This window comes from Periplaneta americana, chromosome 2 (genome assembly GCF_040183065.1).
Source record: "Periplaneta americana isolate PAMFEO1 chromosome 2, P.americana_PAMFEO1_priV1, whole genome shotgun sequence".
Classification (NCBI taxonomy): Eukaryota; Metazoa; Arthropoda; class Insecta; order Blattodea; family Blattidae; genus Periplaneta; species Periplaneta americana.
The window spans coordinates 214,483,108-214,500,765 of NC_091118.1; the positions used below are offsets into that span (position 1 = coordinate 214,483,108).

At 36.2% G+C, this 17,658-nt stretch overlaps 1 protein-coding gene across 1 annotated transcript in view; it reads left to right on the top strand.

Annotated features, from left to right (window-relative positions):
- Nucleotides 1-17,658, top strand: part of LOC138695114 (glycine receptor subunit alpha-3-like) — a 599,107-nt gene that overhangs the window by 578,058 nt on the left and 3,391 nt on the right. The window contains exons 6-7 of the mRNA XM_069819519.1: nucleotides 5,227-5,418; nucleotides 9,729-9,797. Of these exons, the coding sequence (XP_069675620.1) occupies nucleotides 5,227-5,418; nucleotides 9,729-9,797 (261 nt within the window). The remainder of the gene's footprint in view (nucleotides 1-5,226; nucleotides 5,419-9,728; nucleotides 9,798-17,658) is intronic.

Consider the following 17,658-nt stretch of genomic DNA (forward strand, 5'->3'; position numbering starts at 1 on the left):
TATCGAGGGACTCCAGTGGCAACTGGACCCATCCAATCTCGAGATAGGAATGCGATTGAGAATTTATAGACGAAATTGAAGAAGATAGTCCACAAACATGGTCGGTACAGCTCGTATTCAGTGCTCCGAAAATTAGTGCAGTCCATGCCAACAAAGTGGAAGTACTGAATAATGCCAAACGAATAACCACCGAACAGTTTAAGTATTTTTTTGTAAGTAACATGACTTTATTTACTGCGTGGTATAAAGTTTATAGCGTCGAATTTTGTGCTTTCTTGATTGCTTTGATTTCTTGATTTTCATTTTATTTTATTGAATTGTAGAAAAAGAAAACAGAAAACATACTGTATATAAGCAAGTTTTAAGTTTTACTCCTCGTTGGGTGTAAGAGAAAGCCTTACGGCCTTAACACTGCCAAATTAAATAAAACCATTATTATTATTAATTATTATTATTATTATTGTTATTATTATTATTATTATTGTTATTGTTATTATTATTATTATTATTATTATTATTATTATTATTATTATTATTAAAGGCTGTGTGATGTATCTTGTCTCACTGTGAAAAGAGAGAGAAAGGAAATATGTCTTACTTCGTCTGTATTGTTATGGCGATAGGGGGAGTGAAGCGATGCCGTCCATCCATCCAGTGGCGGAAGGAACTAGTTGATGCATTCTGTAGCACAAAATAAAATAACAAAATATCTCTCTATGTACTGTGTAGTTCCGTCACTGAGCTGTCACTCAAGAAACTGAGTTCCGGCAGCCTGTACAATAACAAGGTTTTGAAAGGAATCCTGAAAATTTACAACCCTCCTATAATCTCCACCCTCATTTGAAGGGACTTGATTTTATTGCTACTGAGACAAGATAAACCAAAGTAGGTATATTATTATTATTATTATTATTATTATTATTATTATTGTTGTTGTTATTATTACTGTTGTTGTTATTATTATTGTTGTTGTTATTATTATTGTTGTTGTTATTATTATTATTATTATTATTATTATTATTATTATTATTATTAAAGGCTGTGTGATGTATCTTGTCTCACTGTGAAAAGAGAGAGAAAGGAGATATGTCTTACTTCGTCTGTATTGTTATGGCGATAGGGGGAGTGAAGCGATGCCGTCCATCCATCCAGTGGCGGAAGGAACTAGTTGATGCATTCTGTAGCACAAAATAAAATAACAAAATATCTCTCTTCGTACTGTGTAGTTCCGTCACTGAGCTTGTCTTTCAAGAAACTGAGTTCCGGCAGCCTGTACAATAACAAGGTTTTGAAAGGAATCCTGAAAATTTACAACCCTCCTATAATCTCCACCCTCATTTGAAGGGACTTGATTTTATTGCTACTGAGACAAGATAAACCAAAGTAGGTATATTATTATTATTATTATTATTATTATTATTATTATTATTATTATTGGTCCTAATAACTTGCTGCATCCCATTCCACAGCTTTAGCGGAAGACTCAAAGATCTTTGTCCTCGTGGTTCATAATTTAACATTTGACACGGTAGGTATTCTAAAGTAATTCTAAGGACATGAGATCTTCGTTTGTTTTTTCAAGTTTGCAATCTTTTTTAAAATTGGATCAATTTTTAATTCTTCTAAATTGTCAGTATTATTATTTTCTTTTGCCTAATTTAGTGCGGTTTGCAGTTCTTAAAACTTCACTTCATTGGCAGTGATTTAGTGTATGGTCCAGGCTTCACTACCATATACGATAATTGTCTTCCAGATATTTTGTAGGCTTTAATTCTCATTTGTTTTTGAACAAAAAAGAGTTAGAAAATATTATTAATAGTATTCATTGCATAATTAAAACTATTCATTTTTGCGAGTAACTTATAGTATACTTTTGTCTTTCATAGCTCAAAGGGTAGCCTAATATTTAAAACATGGTTCTCATTCTATAGGTTTATTGTAAACATAACCTTTGAGTTGTAAAATGAATGTCACTTGAACCTTACTGCATTGAGCTTCCTTTGCGAGAGGTCAGGCTTGCAGCCAAGCAAGTTGATCCCACCTCCGCACCGGGACGATCACTTAAGAGGTGTTGGGGGTTGCAGGAAGACATTAGCTTGGATTCTGAAGTGCTGGCAATTCAGAGCAATTGAAGCGAAGTCCTGGGGTCGCCCGTAACGCAACCTGCACTCAGCGGTTAACAAATAAGTCAAGACAGACCTCACGACCGAGATTGCGAAGTTTAGAGCGGCCCCCAGAACCCAACTTCCTGCTCTACGACGTAAGCGGTGCTAATTCAAATATCACTTTCCACAAGGTAAAGTAGACAACTGCTGCTAAGTCTGCTGTAGCAAGAAGCCTGTGGCGAGTGACAAAAGTTGGAGGGAACAATTTTAAGCGAACTGAGAACACTTAATAAATTTTAAATAGCAGAACTTTGTTAAAAAGGAAAGAAATCTTCTTGTAACAAACAGATCAACAAAGTTACTCCAGTATGCAGATAGTCATGATGATGGTTATGATGATTATGGTTAGTATTTCATTCAATAATACTTTCAACTAAACGGGTTATTCAACTTAAAAATTCAACGTGGACAAAAAATGCCCGATGTATTTATCGTAGACACCTCTGTCTTGATGATCGGGCCATCGGATCTGTGCCCCCGTAAGATATGCGAACTGAACTCTAATTCCTTCTCAGCCTCGGTAATTCATTTCTCTCCCTGCATTCCTATCTCTCTCTTTTCTATCTCTCTCCCTTTCTGTCCCCCACTACTCACAATTTTGAGCCTTCTTGCGGGACAGTTTATTTGCACTTGCAGTCCAGTGTTGTCAACTCAACATGAATACTGTAGCACGGAGTGGCGAAAGAAATATTATTAAGCAAGTACGTAATAGCATTTTGCGATGAAGAGAAACAAACAGGTCAATATCTGTTTCCTATAAATAAGGCAACGAAAAGAGCAGCTGCGATCACAGGTGGAGCTTATTTTATTTCAATTGATTACTATAAAATTACTTAACAAATACTAATAATACAACATTTTTATGTAATTTATATAGGCAGGTTAGAGCGCCTAATAAAGAAAATCGGGTGAGAGGGAGTCTCTGCAGGAGATGAAAAGCTAGAATCACCAGAGAAGAACAGACCAAGGGAACCTTTAATTCTTGTAGATGATATGAACCGATGTATTTTAAGACGAAAGATACAAGAATTTTATACCGTGCAGAAAAAGGTTCCGACATTGAAGAAATTACTGAAGGTTGCGAGAGAAGCAATATTTTCCAAGGTTGGAGAGAAACGCTACGGAAAATGATTCGAGACATGGGATTTAGGTTTAAAAATGTAGAAATACAAGATGTATTTTGATTGAAAGAAATGATATTGTAGCATGCAGGACTAGTTATTTATGACACCATTTGATGGAAGTTTGGCAACATCCCTATCCGGCAAGGTTCGTGGCCTGCTATTTGACGTGGTCGGAGGAAAGCGGGTGGAATGGAGTTGAGTACAGGCGTTAACTTTTCCAAGAACGACGACAGCGCTGAAGGGGCACAGATCCGATGGTCCGACAATAGTGGTTTTAATATCGGTAGTGGTCTTAATAACGGTGGTGGTTTTGATAATCGTAGTGGGGTCATTTGCAGAATTTGTATAACAAATGACGTCCATCAATTCTTATCCTTTCCATTATTGCATCTATAACGATAGAGTTATAAATTCCTAATAGTGAGTAGTTTCAATACTAATGTAGTAAACGTCACAAGAATTATTTCCTTCATGTGAAATATTTCACGAGAATAAAATAAAATTCTCATAGTGACGGCTAAAATGCTGTGTCCATACTAGTTAAGTTGTTAAAATGGAGCATGATTATGTCCAGATAAAGGTTTGTTTAATAATGTAATTGAGGAAAAAATCAAAGAAACATTTGGTATTATCAAATCTTCTTCATTTATGTCTGAATTTATATTTCCTTAAATATTATTGCATAATTACTCTAGTCCAGTAAGTCAGTCAGGTCTGTTACACCATTCTGTTCCTACGGATGCACAGTTGAAAAAGAAATCCACAGATGTCAGCACAAGCCAAGATGATGCACAAAGACCCATTTTGATTGTACTGCTATGTTCACCCATTTTGATTTGGCGAGATTGTGTGTCATACTCTTGCTTTATGTTTTAGTCTAAGCGTGCATTTGTACTCTGTCAGATATGTTTGTGTTGTGTTTTCCACAAATAACAACATATGTATAAAGTCAAGATCAAGAGGACATAATAGTGCACATGTACAGTAGTGAAGTTGCTATTTTGAAGATTTTTAAGCAAAAAAATTTTAGTTTGCTTTGTCAGGTCTGTTACCTGTCAGATCTGTTACTCCGTCATGTCTGTTAGATCATTCAAAACAGTGCTGTAAAGCAAGGTGAGTGTACAGTGGCTGATTACTATGGCAGAGACATTGCACTATATTAATACATGCAGAATATGCACTAAATAGTACTTTATGCTCGACCACGCCGAAATGTAGTAATTATACACCTGGTAGCAGCCCTTTAATGGACCTCATTGAAGTACACCTATTCGTTAAAGTTCAGGTGTTCCACCAATCAGAAAACACCATTGTAGCAATATAAAAGCGCAAGTATCGATTATTCTCGGGTATGCAATAGAGAGACAATTAGCCAAACGTCAAGGAGGCTGGAAATCCAATACTGTCGCAGAAGATTATGTTCTGTTACTATAATAATTAGCGTTAATTGTAAATAATATTCAAATAAATTCAATTTGTCATCTCGTTTTTCAATATCTAAATCAATTTCAAGGTTATATCAAGATTAATGTTTATTTTACTCTCTAGATTATATCAAGATCAATGACATTCGTTTCTCGGAAAAAAAAATCAATACTTTCGCGTCTGCGCACATCTCACAATTTACGAGGTATTGCACAAGGTCAGTTCCGCTCTCCAGTCAGATAACAATAACATGAATACTTGTGAATAATTTCAAGTTAGAAATATGGTCGAGCATAAAAAGTCGTATGAAACGTGCCTATAATGGTAATTAAGACGCTCGTATGAAAATTATGAAACTCGCTTGCGCTCGTTTCATAAACAAACTCGCGTCTTAATTACTACCATTATAGGCTCGTTAATTTTGACGTTCTCAATCGTCCATTTGTGATACAAATTTTGCAAATTACCCAGTGATTTTGATAATGGCGATGGTGCCTCCCTCGTGTCCCCAGGAAACTACAGCTGTCTGGTGGCGGAGTTCCACCTGAGCCGGTCCGTGGGCTTCCACCTGGTGCAGAGCTACTTGCCCACCATCCTTATCGTCGTCATCTCGTGGGTCTCCTTCTGGATGGACGTGGACTCGGTGCCCGGCCGCACCACCCTGGGCGTCACCACGCTGCTCGCCGTATCATCGCAGTCTTCAGGTGCGTCTTCCTGCACACACGTCAGATACTGTAGCTTTGTGCTTTAGAAATGCAGGAACACGCTGCAGCCTAAGGAGGCTGTTCCATTACCATAAAGTTTTTTTTTTAAGTCTGTTAATTTATTTAACATCTTAACTGACCCCTTTTGTGAAAAATAAACTCACATATACTTCTATTTTCATAAAATTAGAGTGCAATGGTAAACAAATACTCTTTCTTTTTTTTATTGGGTTATTTTACGACGCTGTATCAACATCTAGGTTATTTAGCGTCTGAATGATATGAAGGTGATAATGCCGGTGAAATGAGTCCGGGGTCCAGCACCGAAAGTTACCCAGCATTTGCTCGTATTGGGTTGAAGGAAAACCCCGGAAAAAACCTCAACCAGGTAACTTGCCCCAACCGGGATTCGAACCCGGGCCACCTGGTTTCGCAGTCAGACGCGCTGACCGTTACTCCACAGATGTGGACCCAATAAAATGCTTAGTGTGTCCTGACGTTGACCCAATTCGATAATGATCAATTGACAATATAAAGCACAAGATTTATTAATTGCAACATTGTATTAATAACAATTGATCATATAGTAATTTTAAAACATTTTATTCTTTGTAAATTTTAAAATCCATGACATCTTGTTACTTTTATTTATAATCAAATTTTATTAAAATTTTAACATCGCTGTTACCTGCATAATTGAACTGCTTATCATTTACCATGTACATATACTTGTAACATGAGTTATATGTATACGCAACTATTTTTCGATTCCTTCAAGCTCACATTGTATTGAAATTAGTTCTAACTCATAACTCCTACATAAAACTCATGAAGATCTATTTGCCATGTATATTATATTGTTCATTTGTCAATTTATTCAAATTCTAGATCACGTATTTTATTATATCTGATGATGCCCAACAAGGCGAAAACGTTTATATATTTTATACCTTCATAGCAAATAAATATTTGCAAAGAGATAAGTCTTATGATTGAATTTACATATTTTTCATTAACCTATTAGGTACAGCCGCTCTTTGTGAATGTAGTCGTCCTCTCATAAGTTACAAAAGTACCAGTTTGTTGTCAGTATGTGAAAATAACCACATATCTATTATACACATTCGCGCCTAGACTTATCACTGTTTCTAGACCAAAGTCTTTGAACCAAGCAACTTTACCATGTATGTTAACACTTCTCCATAACACCACAGATACGAACCGAAACCTGAATTCCTAGACGTCACCCAAATGAGTAATACTTGATCATTTGCTTTTCTTGTCAGACAAGACCTTACTTATTCAATCACCCCATGTGATTACACTACACTAAAGGGAACGAAAGTAATAGGAACAACGTATGACACACACAAACAGTTCATAACATATATACATATTTTAAAGGTGCAATAGTTGTAGTTCTGTGGGAAAATATCCGCGATAATACCAAAATTGCAGCTGAACAGAGCATAGGTTATTATGAAACTCAGAAAAATTATTTTAACCTGAGTTTTTAGGCTTTCGCAGTGGCTGTGATCAGAATTAGGCTTTTGTCAAGTTCCAGGACATACCCGAAAGCCTAATTGAAGACCTGAATTGACAAACATCACGAGTCCATTGGAGTAAATTGTTCGCGAGAACAAGAAAACGATATAGGCTTGCAATACAAGAGTATTGAAAATAAGTATTTGTATGATTAAAAACACCAGTTTACAGCGAACTTGGGATATTATTTTTTACAGGATAGTAGCCTATGCAAAACGTAACATGTCAGGTGAAAAATCAAATTCCGTAAATTTTGAACTTGAGATGTTTGTCATTTCAGGTTTTCAATTATGACTAAATACTTTTAAGTTACTTCTAACAATGAATCAAATTAATTAAGGACAAGGCGAGTGAAAAACACTGAACAGTTATTATCCTTCACGTGCCTGACATCACGGAAAATAACAGCCTTGATTGCTCCATCTAGATCTTGACGATTTTTGTAACAATTTTATCCTCTTCCTCCTAGTTAGAAGCAGGGGGGGGGGGGGGCCGGACCTTACGTGCTCATGTGCTGCAGCACATAATAGAAGTGAGAGAGAAAAATATGTTTTGTTTTAAAAAGCTCAAAAATATTAAATATTTACCGTATGTTTCCATTCCATATTGTTAAAGCATTTGAATCGTCCGCCTTGACACGTTTCAACATCCATCCTCCACTTTAGTGCAAGATGTGCTAACACAGGAAAGATGTCGACATGGAGAAATGCGCATGCTTCAGTTACCCTTTTCACTTCCCCGCAAGCACCGAAAACCTCGTCAAATTGCTGTCCCTTCTGTGCTCACCAAAGAGTAGCCAGAACAGAATAGCCAACTTATATATTTAGTACCTAAAACTTAATTGATTAAAAATGTATTAAAATATGAAACATTTATTTTTCTATTAGAAACGTGGTTTTTACCCATCGTTTTTAATTCTCCTAGTTCATAAAATTAGACATAGGGGAGAGTTGGGTAGTATCGGACATCGGGTAATATCGGACAGTGAGTTTCTTTCATCTACAACCAGATGATAGTACCTGAATGGCATGGTTACGTTTCTGTGATGTCGCATACAGTTACGTAACCACGTCATTCAGGTAGCACCACCATCTGTGGTAGATGAAAGAAACGCACTGTCCGATATTACCCGATGTCCGATACTACCCAACTCTCTACTATATCCAGGTCGATGGCATTTAAGGCTCATGTCAGTAGATTTACTGGCATGTAAAAGAACTCCTGCGGGACAAAATTCCGGCACACCGGCGACGCTGATACAGGGACGTCATTTTATTTTTACTAACATTTTTAATATTAACCTGGCTATACCTTTCTATTAACGATTGAAACAGGAAACACCGTTTGCTACCCCTTCCACGACTGGAGTTCGATGATACTGGCGTAAAATACAAATCACTTTACTAGGTATAGGAGGGAAGAAAAGTAGTTCATCCATTTATGTAAACTAGGAAATATCGCAATTTTGAGTTTGATAATTTTCATTAGGTTTTTGTTTACTCAAAATACAGTACTGTATTAACACTTAGTGTTTTTACACACGAATTGAGCTATCCATTCGGAAGTTTTAATTATGCAGTGTATATTGTACTGTTACAGCACATTAGCGTACAATATAGAGAATGAAGTTAAATTGAAAAATAATCATAATATGGATATTTTAACACATTTTTAAAATGGTGGCCGTTCATTTCGATACAGGCTTCAGTTCTTTTGTCCATATTATCGCACTATACACTATTGTACCTAATTCCAATTACCAGTTTCGTCCTTCGTACGAGTAACTCATGTTAAAATAATTCTGTACCTACTCTATAAAAGAGTACCTTACATACTGTAAATTCAATCTTCACTTCTGCCCGATCCGAAAAGATAAAATCACTCAGAAATGCTATCTACTGTCCATTCAAGTGGTTTTACCGTAGGGTCGTAGAAAGGGGGGGGGGGGATCACGTGACAGTTAATTACTTAAGGAGGCCCTTTTATTTAAGTTATTTTAAACAGTTGTATAATATTACGTAGACGTCCAATTCCTAACAGAAATTAATGTTTTCAGAAAAGAGCTAATATAGCCCGGCTACTAGACTTAACAGAGGGGCGAACAGAAGCAGGTGGGGGAAACCGGGATGCGACATAGGGAAACGGACGACAGTACCCGTACGAAAATATGATTCAATATTGAAAGCTCTTTCGTCACTGGAAAACGCGAACATATTTCTGGAACGTACTATACTCACTAACTCAGTACTGCTTACGCGCCCTCGGCTCTGTGTCGTGAACGGTTGGAAGTTTACTAGTAGAAGGGGTGGGAGTGAAGTACATTCAAAAACTGAGGTACAATAAAAATTGAAGTAAAAATAAAATGATGTCCCTGTATAACCTTGGCAGTTGCGAGCGTCGTTAAATAAAACATTACATTTTTCTATACTAAGGTGATAGAAAAGTTCACCAACAGGAAGGAGAACGGACTTTAATTTTGGTTATTAGGATGAGTGCTATTATTATTATTATTATTATTATTATTATTATTATTATTATTATTATTATTGTTGTTGTTGTTGTTGTTGTTGTTGTTCTTGTTGTTGTAGCACATACGTTTAACAAGTCACGAGCCGCCACTGGCTAGAAGTGAATGGTCCTTTTTAAATTAAAGCATTCTGAACACTTTGTTGGCTGCACTTAGATAAACATGACACGCATTGCCAGTTGCGTTATGCTAACTGGGCAACGTAGTGGACTGTGCTGATGCAGATGTTCCGTTGCAGGAATCCAGAGCGGTCTGCCCCAAGTCAGTTACGTCAAGGCCATCGACGTCTGGATGGGCACGTGCACGGGTAAGTGTCCTAAGAACCTGATATGGTGCAGCAGTTTCCCGCTGCCTTCAGCAGGGTCATAATTATGGCCAGGATTCGTAGGCAAATGCATATTTTTACTGGCCAGTTGAAAGTCATGTAAAAATATGTTAGACATGTTTTGTGGTGGCGACTATGCGAAATTAATTGTTCATACGGGCTATTCCATATGAAATCGATCAGTAAAAAAACTCGAATTTTTTTATATTCTAATTTTTTCCCTACTTATACAAAGTGCGAGGAGGCTAAGGCTCGACTTTGGGCTGTGATGTCATCGTAGTAGTAGTAGTAGTGTTAGTAGCAGCAGCAGCAGCAGTAGCAGCAGCAGTATACAAAGTGCTGAGGGGAGTGCATTTGCAAAAATATACTATGGAAAGTCAAACGGTTTTCGTATTATTGAGCGACAAATTTAGCGTATTTTATAAAAACAATCCTCTTTCAGCGCTCAGAACTCTGGAACCATTTACTGCAGAACATTGAACGAGAGCTCATTTTGAAGCTGACATTTGGTAGGTTATGGTAAGAAGTAGTCCTTATTTTTATTGTACACAGAGAGACAGATAATCTGATTTTACTTACTTTTAGGCTTTTTGCCAATTTGTAAAAATGTGAAAAAAATATTGAGAAAAAACCTTACATTATTAAGAGGGATTCGGCATTGTTTGCTTAGTGTCACGGCAATAAGTTTCGAGGGTATTAAATAAATTATTTTCACACGCCTGGACTTGAACGGTGCAGTACCGCACGCACTGGCCGAGAGCTGAAGATAAGCTAGTGTTGGGCGTCATTTTACTCCTGTGTTTATGAAAACCTGTGATAAAGCTAGCACAGCCATGACTGCTAGACGACACATCACGTGTTTGTCTCCTGGCCTTGCTTGCCTCCCGCCTCACAGTCAGCTGGTTAGCTCACGCGCGTACTATTTATTTTCTTTATTTGATATTGTCAATACTTTCTTATCAACATACCATCAGTAAAAAATATGTGTTTATTTGTACTTTCAATGCGGAATCTAACTATATATTTTTAAAATATTTTTTCCTAGCCAAAGGCGTCTTAATGAGGAAAAATCTAACTTTCTCCATTTCCATAAAAAGGAAGAAAATCTGTTTACATGTCAATATAAACTTTAACTTTTCAGGATCAAAATAAACCATGATTTTGATCATTGGGTGAAAGGATTTCGGAACTACAACAGTTTAAAGTTGATAATTTTATGAAAATACGATAAATTTTAAATATTTTTAATTTAAACACTATGAAGTTCTGATGCCTCAAACTTTGCACAAAGCATTGTATCACAGTTCTCTACGTACAAAAAAAAGTTTTATTGTATTTAGAAATTGTAAGGTCAATTTTCTCTATATTTCGGTCAATTTGAGGTGGAATAGCTCATATACATATATTTCAGGCGTTCCCGATACAACATTAATTTTCCTAGCATTTGTACAGGTTCATTCATCTAGATTTTAAGGGTTTCGTTTATTTTAGAGGAAATTATTTTGGAATGTCTTCTTGGCTATGAAATCCATAAAAGCTAGATCATCTGCAAATAACGCCATTTGAATTTCTGTTTTTGAAATCTAGAAGGAAGGTCATTCATTAATCTTAACGTCAAATAGTATCCTACGTAAGACTGAAGAGAATTTAATATTTTGTCACAAATAATTTTACTCCATTCCTGGCTAAATTGATGATGTATGAGGTAATGCAGAACAATTTATGCCACGTGGTTACGAAATGCAAATTCTTCAAGAAATTAAGCCTGGAGAGAAGGTTTTACATAAGAAATTTGGTATTCATATTCTTAAACTCATCGATGCAAATTCGAATTCTTCCGTGCTGTGGGTTTTATCAGCAACGTTACTGCAGGAGTGAATGTAATAATTGAAACTAATGACATAAACCGTGCTTTTTTCCGACGATTACACTTTTACTACGTCATACTACTTTTGACCAATAACACTGTAAGGAACGACGTGTTTCAACCAATCATGGCTGTTTATCCTACAATTTTATCACCTCTCTAGCATTTCTTTTTATCACCTCTCTAGCCTTTGTTTTTATCATCTCCCTAGCATTTGTTTCTTTGTTTGCCAACATTGTACTTTCTACATCTTGATTACACAACTTTTAACACTGTATCACCAAGAGGCGCCAAGACCAACAACGACCAGTTCTGAAGATGACCCATAAATAGGTCGAAACATGTAAACGGGGTACGTTAAAATTTAACACAAGAAAGTCTTATCATACATATTCCAAATTGTACTTTCAATAATTGTACCTTTTAAAATGATTCATGTTTATTTCATCATCCTTCATTGAAACTTTTCTAACATTTATCTTGATTAGCCTATATTATTTAGGTTATGTTATAGCTTCTGCTGTATGAGATTATGGGTAGTCACGTATCAGAGATTGTTTAATATATATTTATAATTGAAATGAGCAGAATCAAAGCAACGGAAATGAAATTTCTCAGACGGACAGCAGGATATACTCTTTTAGATCGAGAAAGGAATGAAGAAATATTGGAACAGTTATAAGTAGGGTCAGTAGAAGAAAAACTAAACACCTACAAACTAATCGGCTACACCATGTAAAACGAATGGACAATTCAAGAATCCCCAAATTGATTATGCAATATCAACCCAGAGGACATCGACGGTTAGGAAGACCCTTTAGAAGACTGCTGGATGGGGCCGAAACAGGTCTACACAGGCCTAATTCGTGACGGATAATGATGATGATGATAATTGAAGTGGAATGCAACTGTTTAAATAAAAATGAAACTGAATCAACAAAGCCTTCTTGATCAGTAATCGTCCATAGAGTTCAATGAAGATTGTATAGTTGGCACAACTGGTAACAAGAGAACAGCTCATCATAACACACTACTGCCATCTTGCGAAATATTTTTAATGATGGTGTTAATAATACGTTTTCATAATTCGGTGGATCGAGAACGGCAGAACACCTCCATCGCTTCAACATTCTGGATTCACCGAACTGTATGCTGTGCAAAAGAAATGCCATCTTGAACTGCGACCATCTTAGGAAATGCACTGCACTTCATAAATTCTGGAACGGGACGAATGGACAAATATATTGGGAGGCTAGAAGAATAATGGCTGAGTTCCAATAGTCCGGAGCATTGGATTAGTAATATAATACATTTTCAAAACAGTTCTAGTATTCTGGTAAGAGTATTAGAGTACTTAATTTCCTATAATCTTCATAATATTATACTTTCTTTTAATCGTGTAATTGTCGATAAAATCTCATTCGAGTTTTTATTTTCTCTAGATAAATCAAAACCTCTAATGAGATTACTGTTGATAAAGCAAAATTACCGAAATGTGGCAACAATAAGAAGTCGACGCAAAATTTACGGAACTTGGAGGATTTATGTTCAATTTGATTGGCCATTGATTTCCAATTGTTGAACATCAGGTATGCTCTAATGTAGATACCACAGCACTGATTCCAAAGCGCTACACACGATAACATACTAACGTAAATATTACGTATGTGTCGAAAGATAATAAAAAAGTAAACAAATAAATAATAACGAGAAAATCGTTATCACAGAAACTAGACAAATACTTTCAAGTATATTAAATTACTGCTTAATGATTTTATTGAAGCATATAACGTCTAGAAAACCGACACCATTTTTTTTATTGTTATAAATTGAAACAATGAGAAAAGCAAAGTTAGGGTCGTACACATCAGACAGGTGTCAGCACCGTTGCGGTCCCCTCCATAGTTACTATGATTCGGGAGTTCATTTCACAAACAGTTACTATCAAACCGTACCTTCTATGGTTAATTACTGTCTTATTGTGTTGTAAATAAAACTGCTCCAGGACATCCTAAACTACATATCGTAAAAATTACATTTCTGTCCCTAGATATGTAATAATAAAATAATGTTAAAATCTTTTAAGGAAACCGTCCACGAAGAAACAAGATGTTATTAGACTTCTTTGCCCGTTTCACCTGCAAACGAAAGTAATGTTCCATTCTATTCTATAATTTCCTCTACACTTGGCAAGAATTTCATAACTTCCTCGAATAATTCAGTTTTGTGTTTCTCGTCACACTTCATGCGCTCGAGTCGTAAATTAATACGGCTGCCTTCTCATTTTGTACAGTTTTAAATGAGTTTCACCTATATACTCGTATTTTATTTGTTTATGCAATCCTAGCATTTAACACGCTTGTTATGACGCTATAAATCGTGCATAATTGGGCTAATTCTGGTACTGGTGCCAGAAAAGGTTACCTAGCAACTAGTATTCCATGACGTCATCACCGCCTTCATAACACAATTTTATACAACGTACCTGTAAGAAAAATCTTCAAAAGAACAACAAAATAATATTGTCTTAGAAACGGTTACTTAGCAACCATCCAACGTATTACGTCATTTCTAGTACATGTCTCTACGTCATAACAATACATTTTGTAAATTTATAATGGTTATTTTTTTACATATATTAATGCTACAATAGCATAAACGTTGTATGCAACACGTGTATAGCCTTCATTATATAAACACTCGTGAAAATTAGCATGCTCGCTTACGCTCACGCGCTAAACATTCAGTTGTGCTCTAATTATGAAGACTGTATACTAGTACATAAATAACTATTACGTATGTTTGTCTTCGTTTCCCCTCACTTTTCCGACCAGATAAAAGAAAGCCGAGACTTTAAGCCAGAGGCGTGCTTTTTCGTTCTTTTTGTATTTCTGATAAATGATTTCTAGTTGTGGAGGTATGTACACGTTTAGTGTTAAATTTAGTTCATAATTTTAAAAGGTACAATTATTGAAAGTGGCGGCCGGGTAGCTCAGTTGGTAGAGCAGCTGGCTACGGACTGGAAGGTCCGGGGTTTGATCCCAGGTAGTGACAGGATTTTTTTCTCGTTGCCAAACTTTCAGAACGGCGCCGAGGTTCACTCAGCCTCCTATAAAATTGAGTACCGGGTCTTTCCCGGGGGTAAAAGGGGGTCAGAGCGTGGTGCCGACCACACCACCTCATTCTAGTGCCGAGGTCATGGAAAGCATGGGGCTCTACCTCCATGCCCCCCAAGTGCCTTCATGGCATGTTACGGGGATACCTTTACCTTTACCTTTTTACAATTATTGAAAGTACAATGTTGGTAAACAAAGAAACAAATGCTAGGGAGATTAGAAAAATTGTAGGGTAAGCAGCCATGATTGGTTGAAACACGTTGTTCCGTACCGTTTTATTGGTCAGAAGTACTATCACGCAGTAAAAGTGTAATAGTCACTATAACATGTAAAATTTCTGCTTCGGGGCTAGGAGAGATGGCGGTGCACAACTTCTAATCACTTAATTGCGCACCAATATTCCTGGGTTAAATCACAAATCTGTCCGCAGTGCATATGAAGAGAAGGCATTATGTCACTGTTGATAGTGATTCGTCTGTTGGATGGGGACGTTAAGCCTGGCGGCCTCCATGGTGCTATTCGACAGGAGTAGGCTACGTACCGGCACCGGGCTTCCCCTTCTCCCTTCCTCACCTTCATCATCATCCTCACCCATTCCTTGCAATACACTTACATATACACTCACCCTACACTCTTCACAGATATACATCATGCATAACGTGGCCTGCCGAAGTGGCCTGCAACTTGAAAATGAGTCACAGTCCTGCCATCTATCGGCAGTATGTGGAATCCGAATCACGTTAAGTGAAGTGAGTAGGCATTAGACACACACACACACACACACAAACACACCCTTATAACATTATACACGCCTTCAGAAAATATCTCGCATAATTCCCCCCACCAGGTGTTTGTTTTTTGGCCAAAATTGTCAGATTTTGCAATTCATTTTATGTAAATTTTCAGAAAAGTCTGTATATATATTGAAAGTTTATTGTTTCAATCATTGACTTTACTGTTGTGTATGCTTTAGGTATTAACCTTTACATTATAAGTTACAAGACGTATAAACGTTTTCGTTGATCAGTGTCAGCATCTTCAGATACGAACAATCAATTTTACAATATCATTACTCTCTACATTCTCTACACATACAATGCATGTTTAATGATATGCGGGGGTAAAACCCCATAAATTAGTATAATTATAACACTCATTAATATTCTAATATTCAATTATAGGTGCCCCTAATGTCAACATTTAAAAGTGTAGGGGAGACTATTGTACCTTTAAACACTTTTCACATTTTATTTTTTTTAATTTTGGGAAATGAAATTTTTTAAATGAAAAAATGCTTGAAATAATTATTGAAGATTCCTTTACGACTTCCTGTATGTATTTTCCTGTTTTACAGATCTATTAAGGATGGAAAAAATAAAATGAAGGGATGTGCAATGTGTTCAAAGGTACAACAGGATCATGTACCTTGGAACATACCCTCTTGTAAGTTGGAACACATGGAATATAGGTGGGAATATAGCTGTGAGAACTGACAATCATATTTACAATGTATTTGCCATCATAAACCAGAGCAGGCCCTGGAGAAGCAATAACTGCTTCAGCAGCTTTCTTCAAGGCATCCGGATCAATTGGGGACCTCTTAACTCCAGACTTACTTCGTGGCATGATCTTAAAATAAAAGAAAAACAAAAACAGATAGTATCCTGTACTTTGGAACATGTTCCATGGTACAAGATGTTTTGTGTTCAAAGGTACAAGAGGGTGCACGTCTAAACAAATATGGCTCCGAAAACTAGAGATTCGAATAAATCATGGAAATTAAAATATGTTATTACTCACCAGATGATAGGGAACGCACCGTACTTGAAAGATATTAACAAATGCAATCTGGTTTTGTGTTAGAAAACATATATCAGTGAACGAAATGTTTACTTTTGGTACTAGAAAAATTCTTTTGTCCACGGAACTCACACTTTGCAATAAATCAAACTGAAACTACGACCAGAGCTACTTAGCGGCTTTCTCTACAATCTACTTCATTTTCAGTCCTCTAGGTAGCAGCAAACATTAAAAAACAAAAAATGTTCAAAGGTACACTATGCTAAAGGTACAACAGTCTCCCCTATATATAATGTACAATAGAAATACGTTTGCAAGTCTTCACATGTGGGCAGGATTAATAATAAGATAATATTGTGAGGCTAAAAATAGGGTTAAATATAAAATTTAACTGACTATATACATGTGAAGATTTGCAATTACAATGTTGTATTATATATTTTAATTCATCTTTCCATATTTTAATGATGCACATCTTTCCAATATATATCGTGGTGTGTGTTTCATGGCCTGTCGTAAATGCTTATGCAGATTATTGTGATAATCTTTTGCTAAAATATTGGGTTTTGGTTATTTATTGTTGAGTTGGTGGTGTGCGTTTGCTTTATTGCTGTTCATTCACACTGAAAATAATTGAAACCGTGAGTTGGTAACCTAACTTTGATTAATGGATTTAATTTTAGTTATTATAATGTATTAAATGGAACTTACGGAGTCGGGTGCCTAGAATCGCTGGAAGAAATCAAATGTCGAAATTAATGATACTAGCATTCATGAAGCAGATGGTGCAATTTGTGTCATATGAATTTGACTGAAGGTCAAGTTTCGGATTAATACTGGGATAATGTCTGAAACAATAAACTTTCAATACAAAATTGTCAGGAAAAAGAAGGGAATTACGCGTTAATATTTTGTTTGCTATGTTTTCACAAATATCTGTTGGCCTCTCTTAAGGCCGGTTCACAATAAACCGGGAACGGAAACGACAACGAAAACGAGAACGGAAATAATGTTAAAATAGATGTATTTAAGTGTGAGCATTCACAATTAACTATTGTGA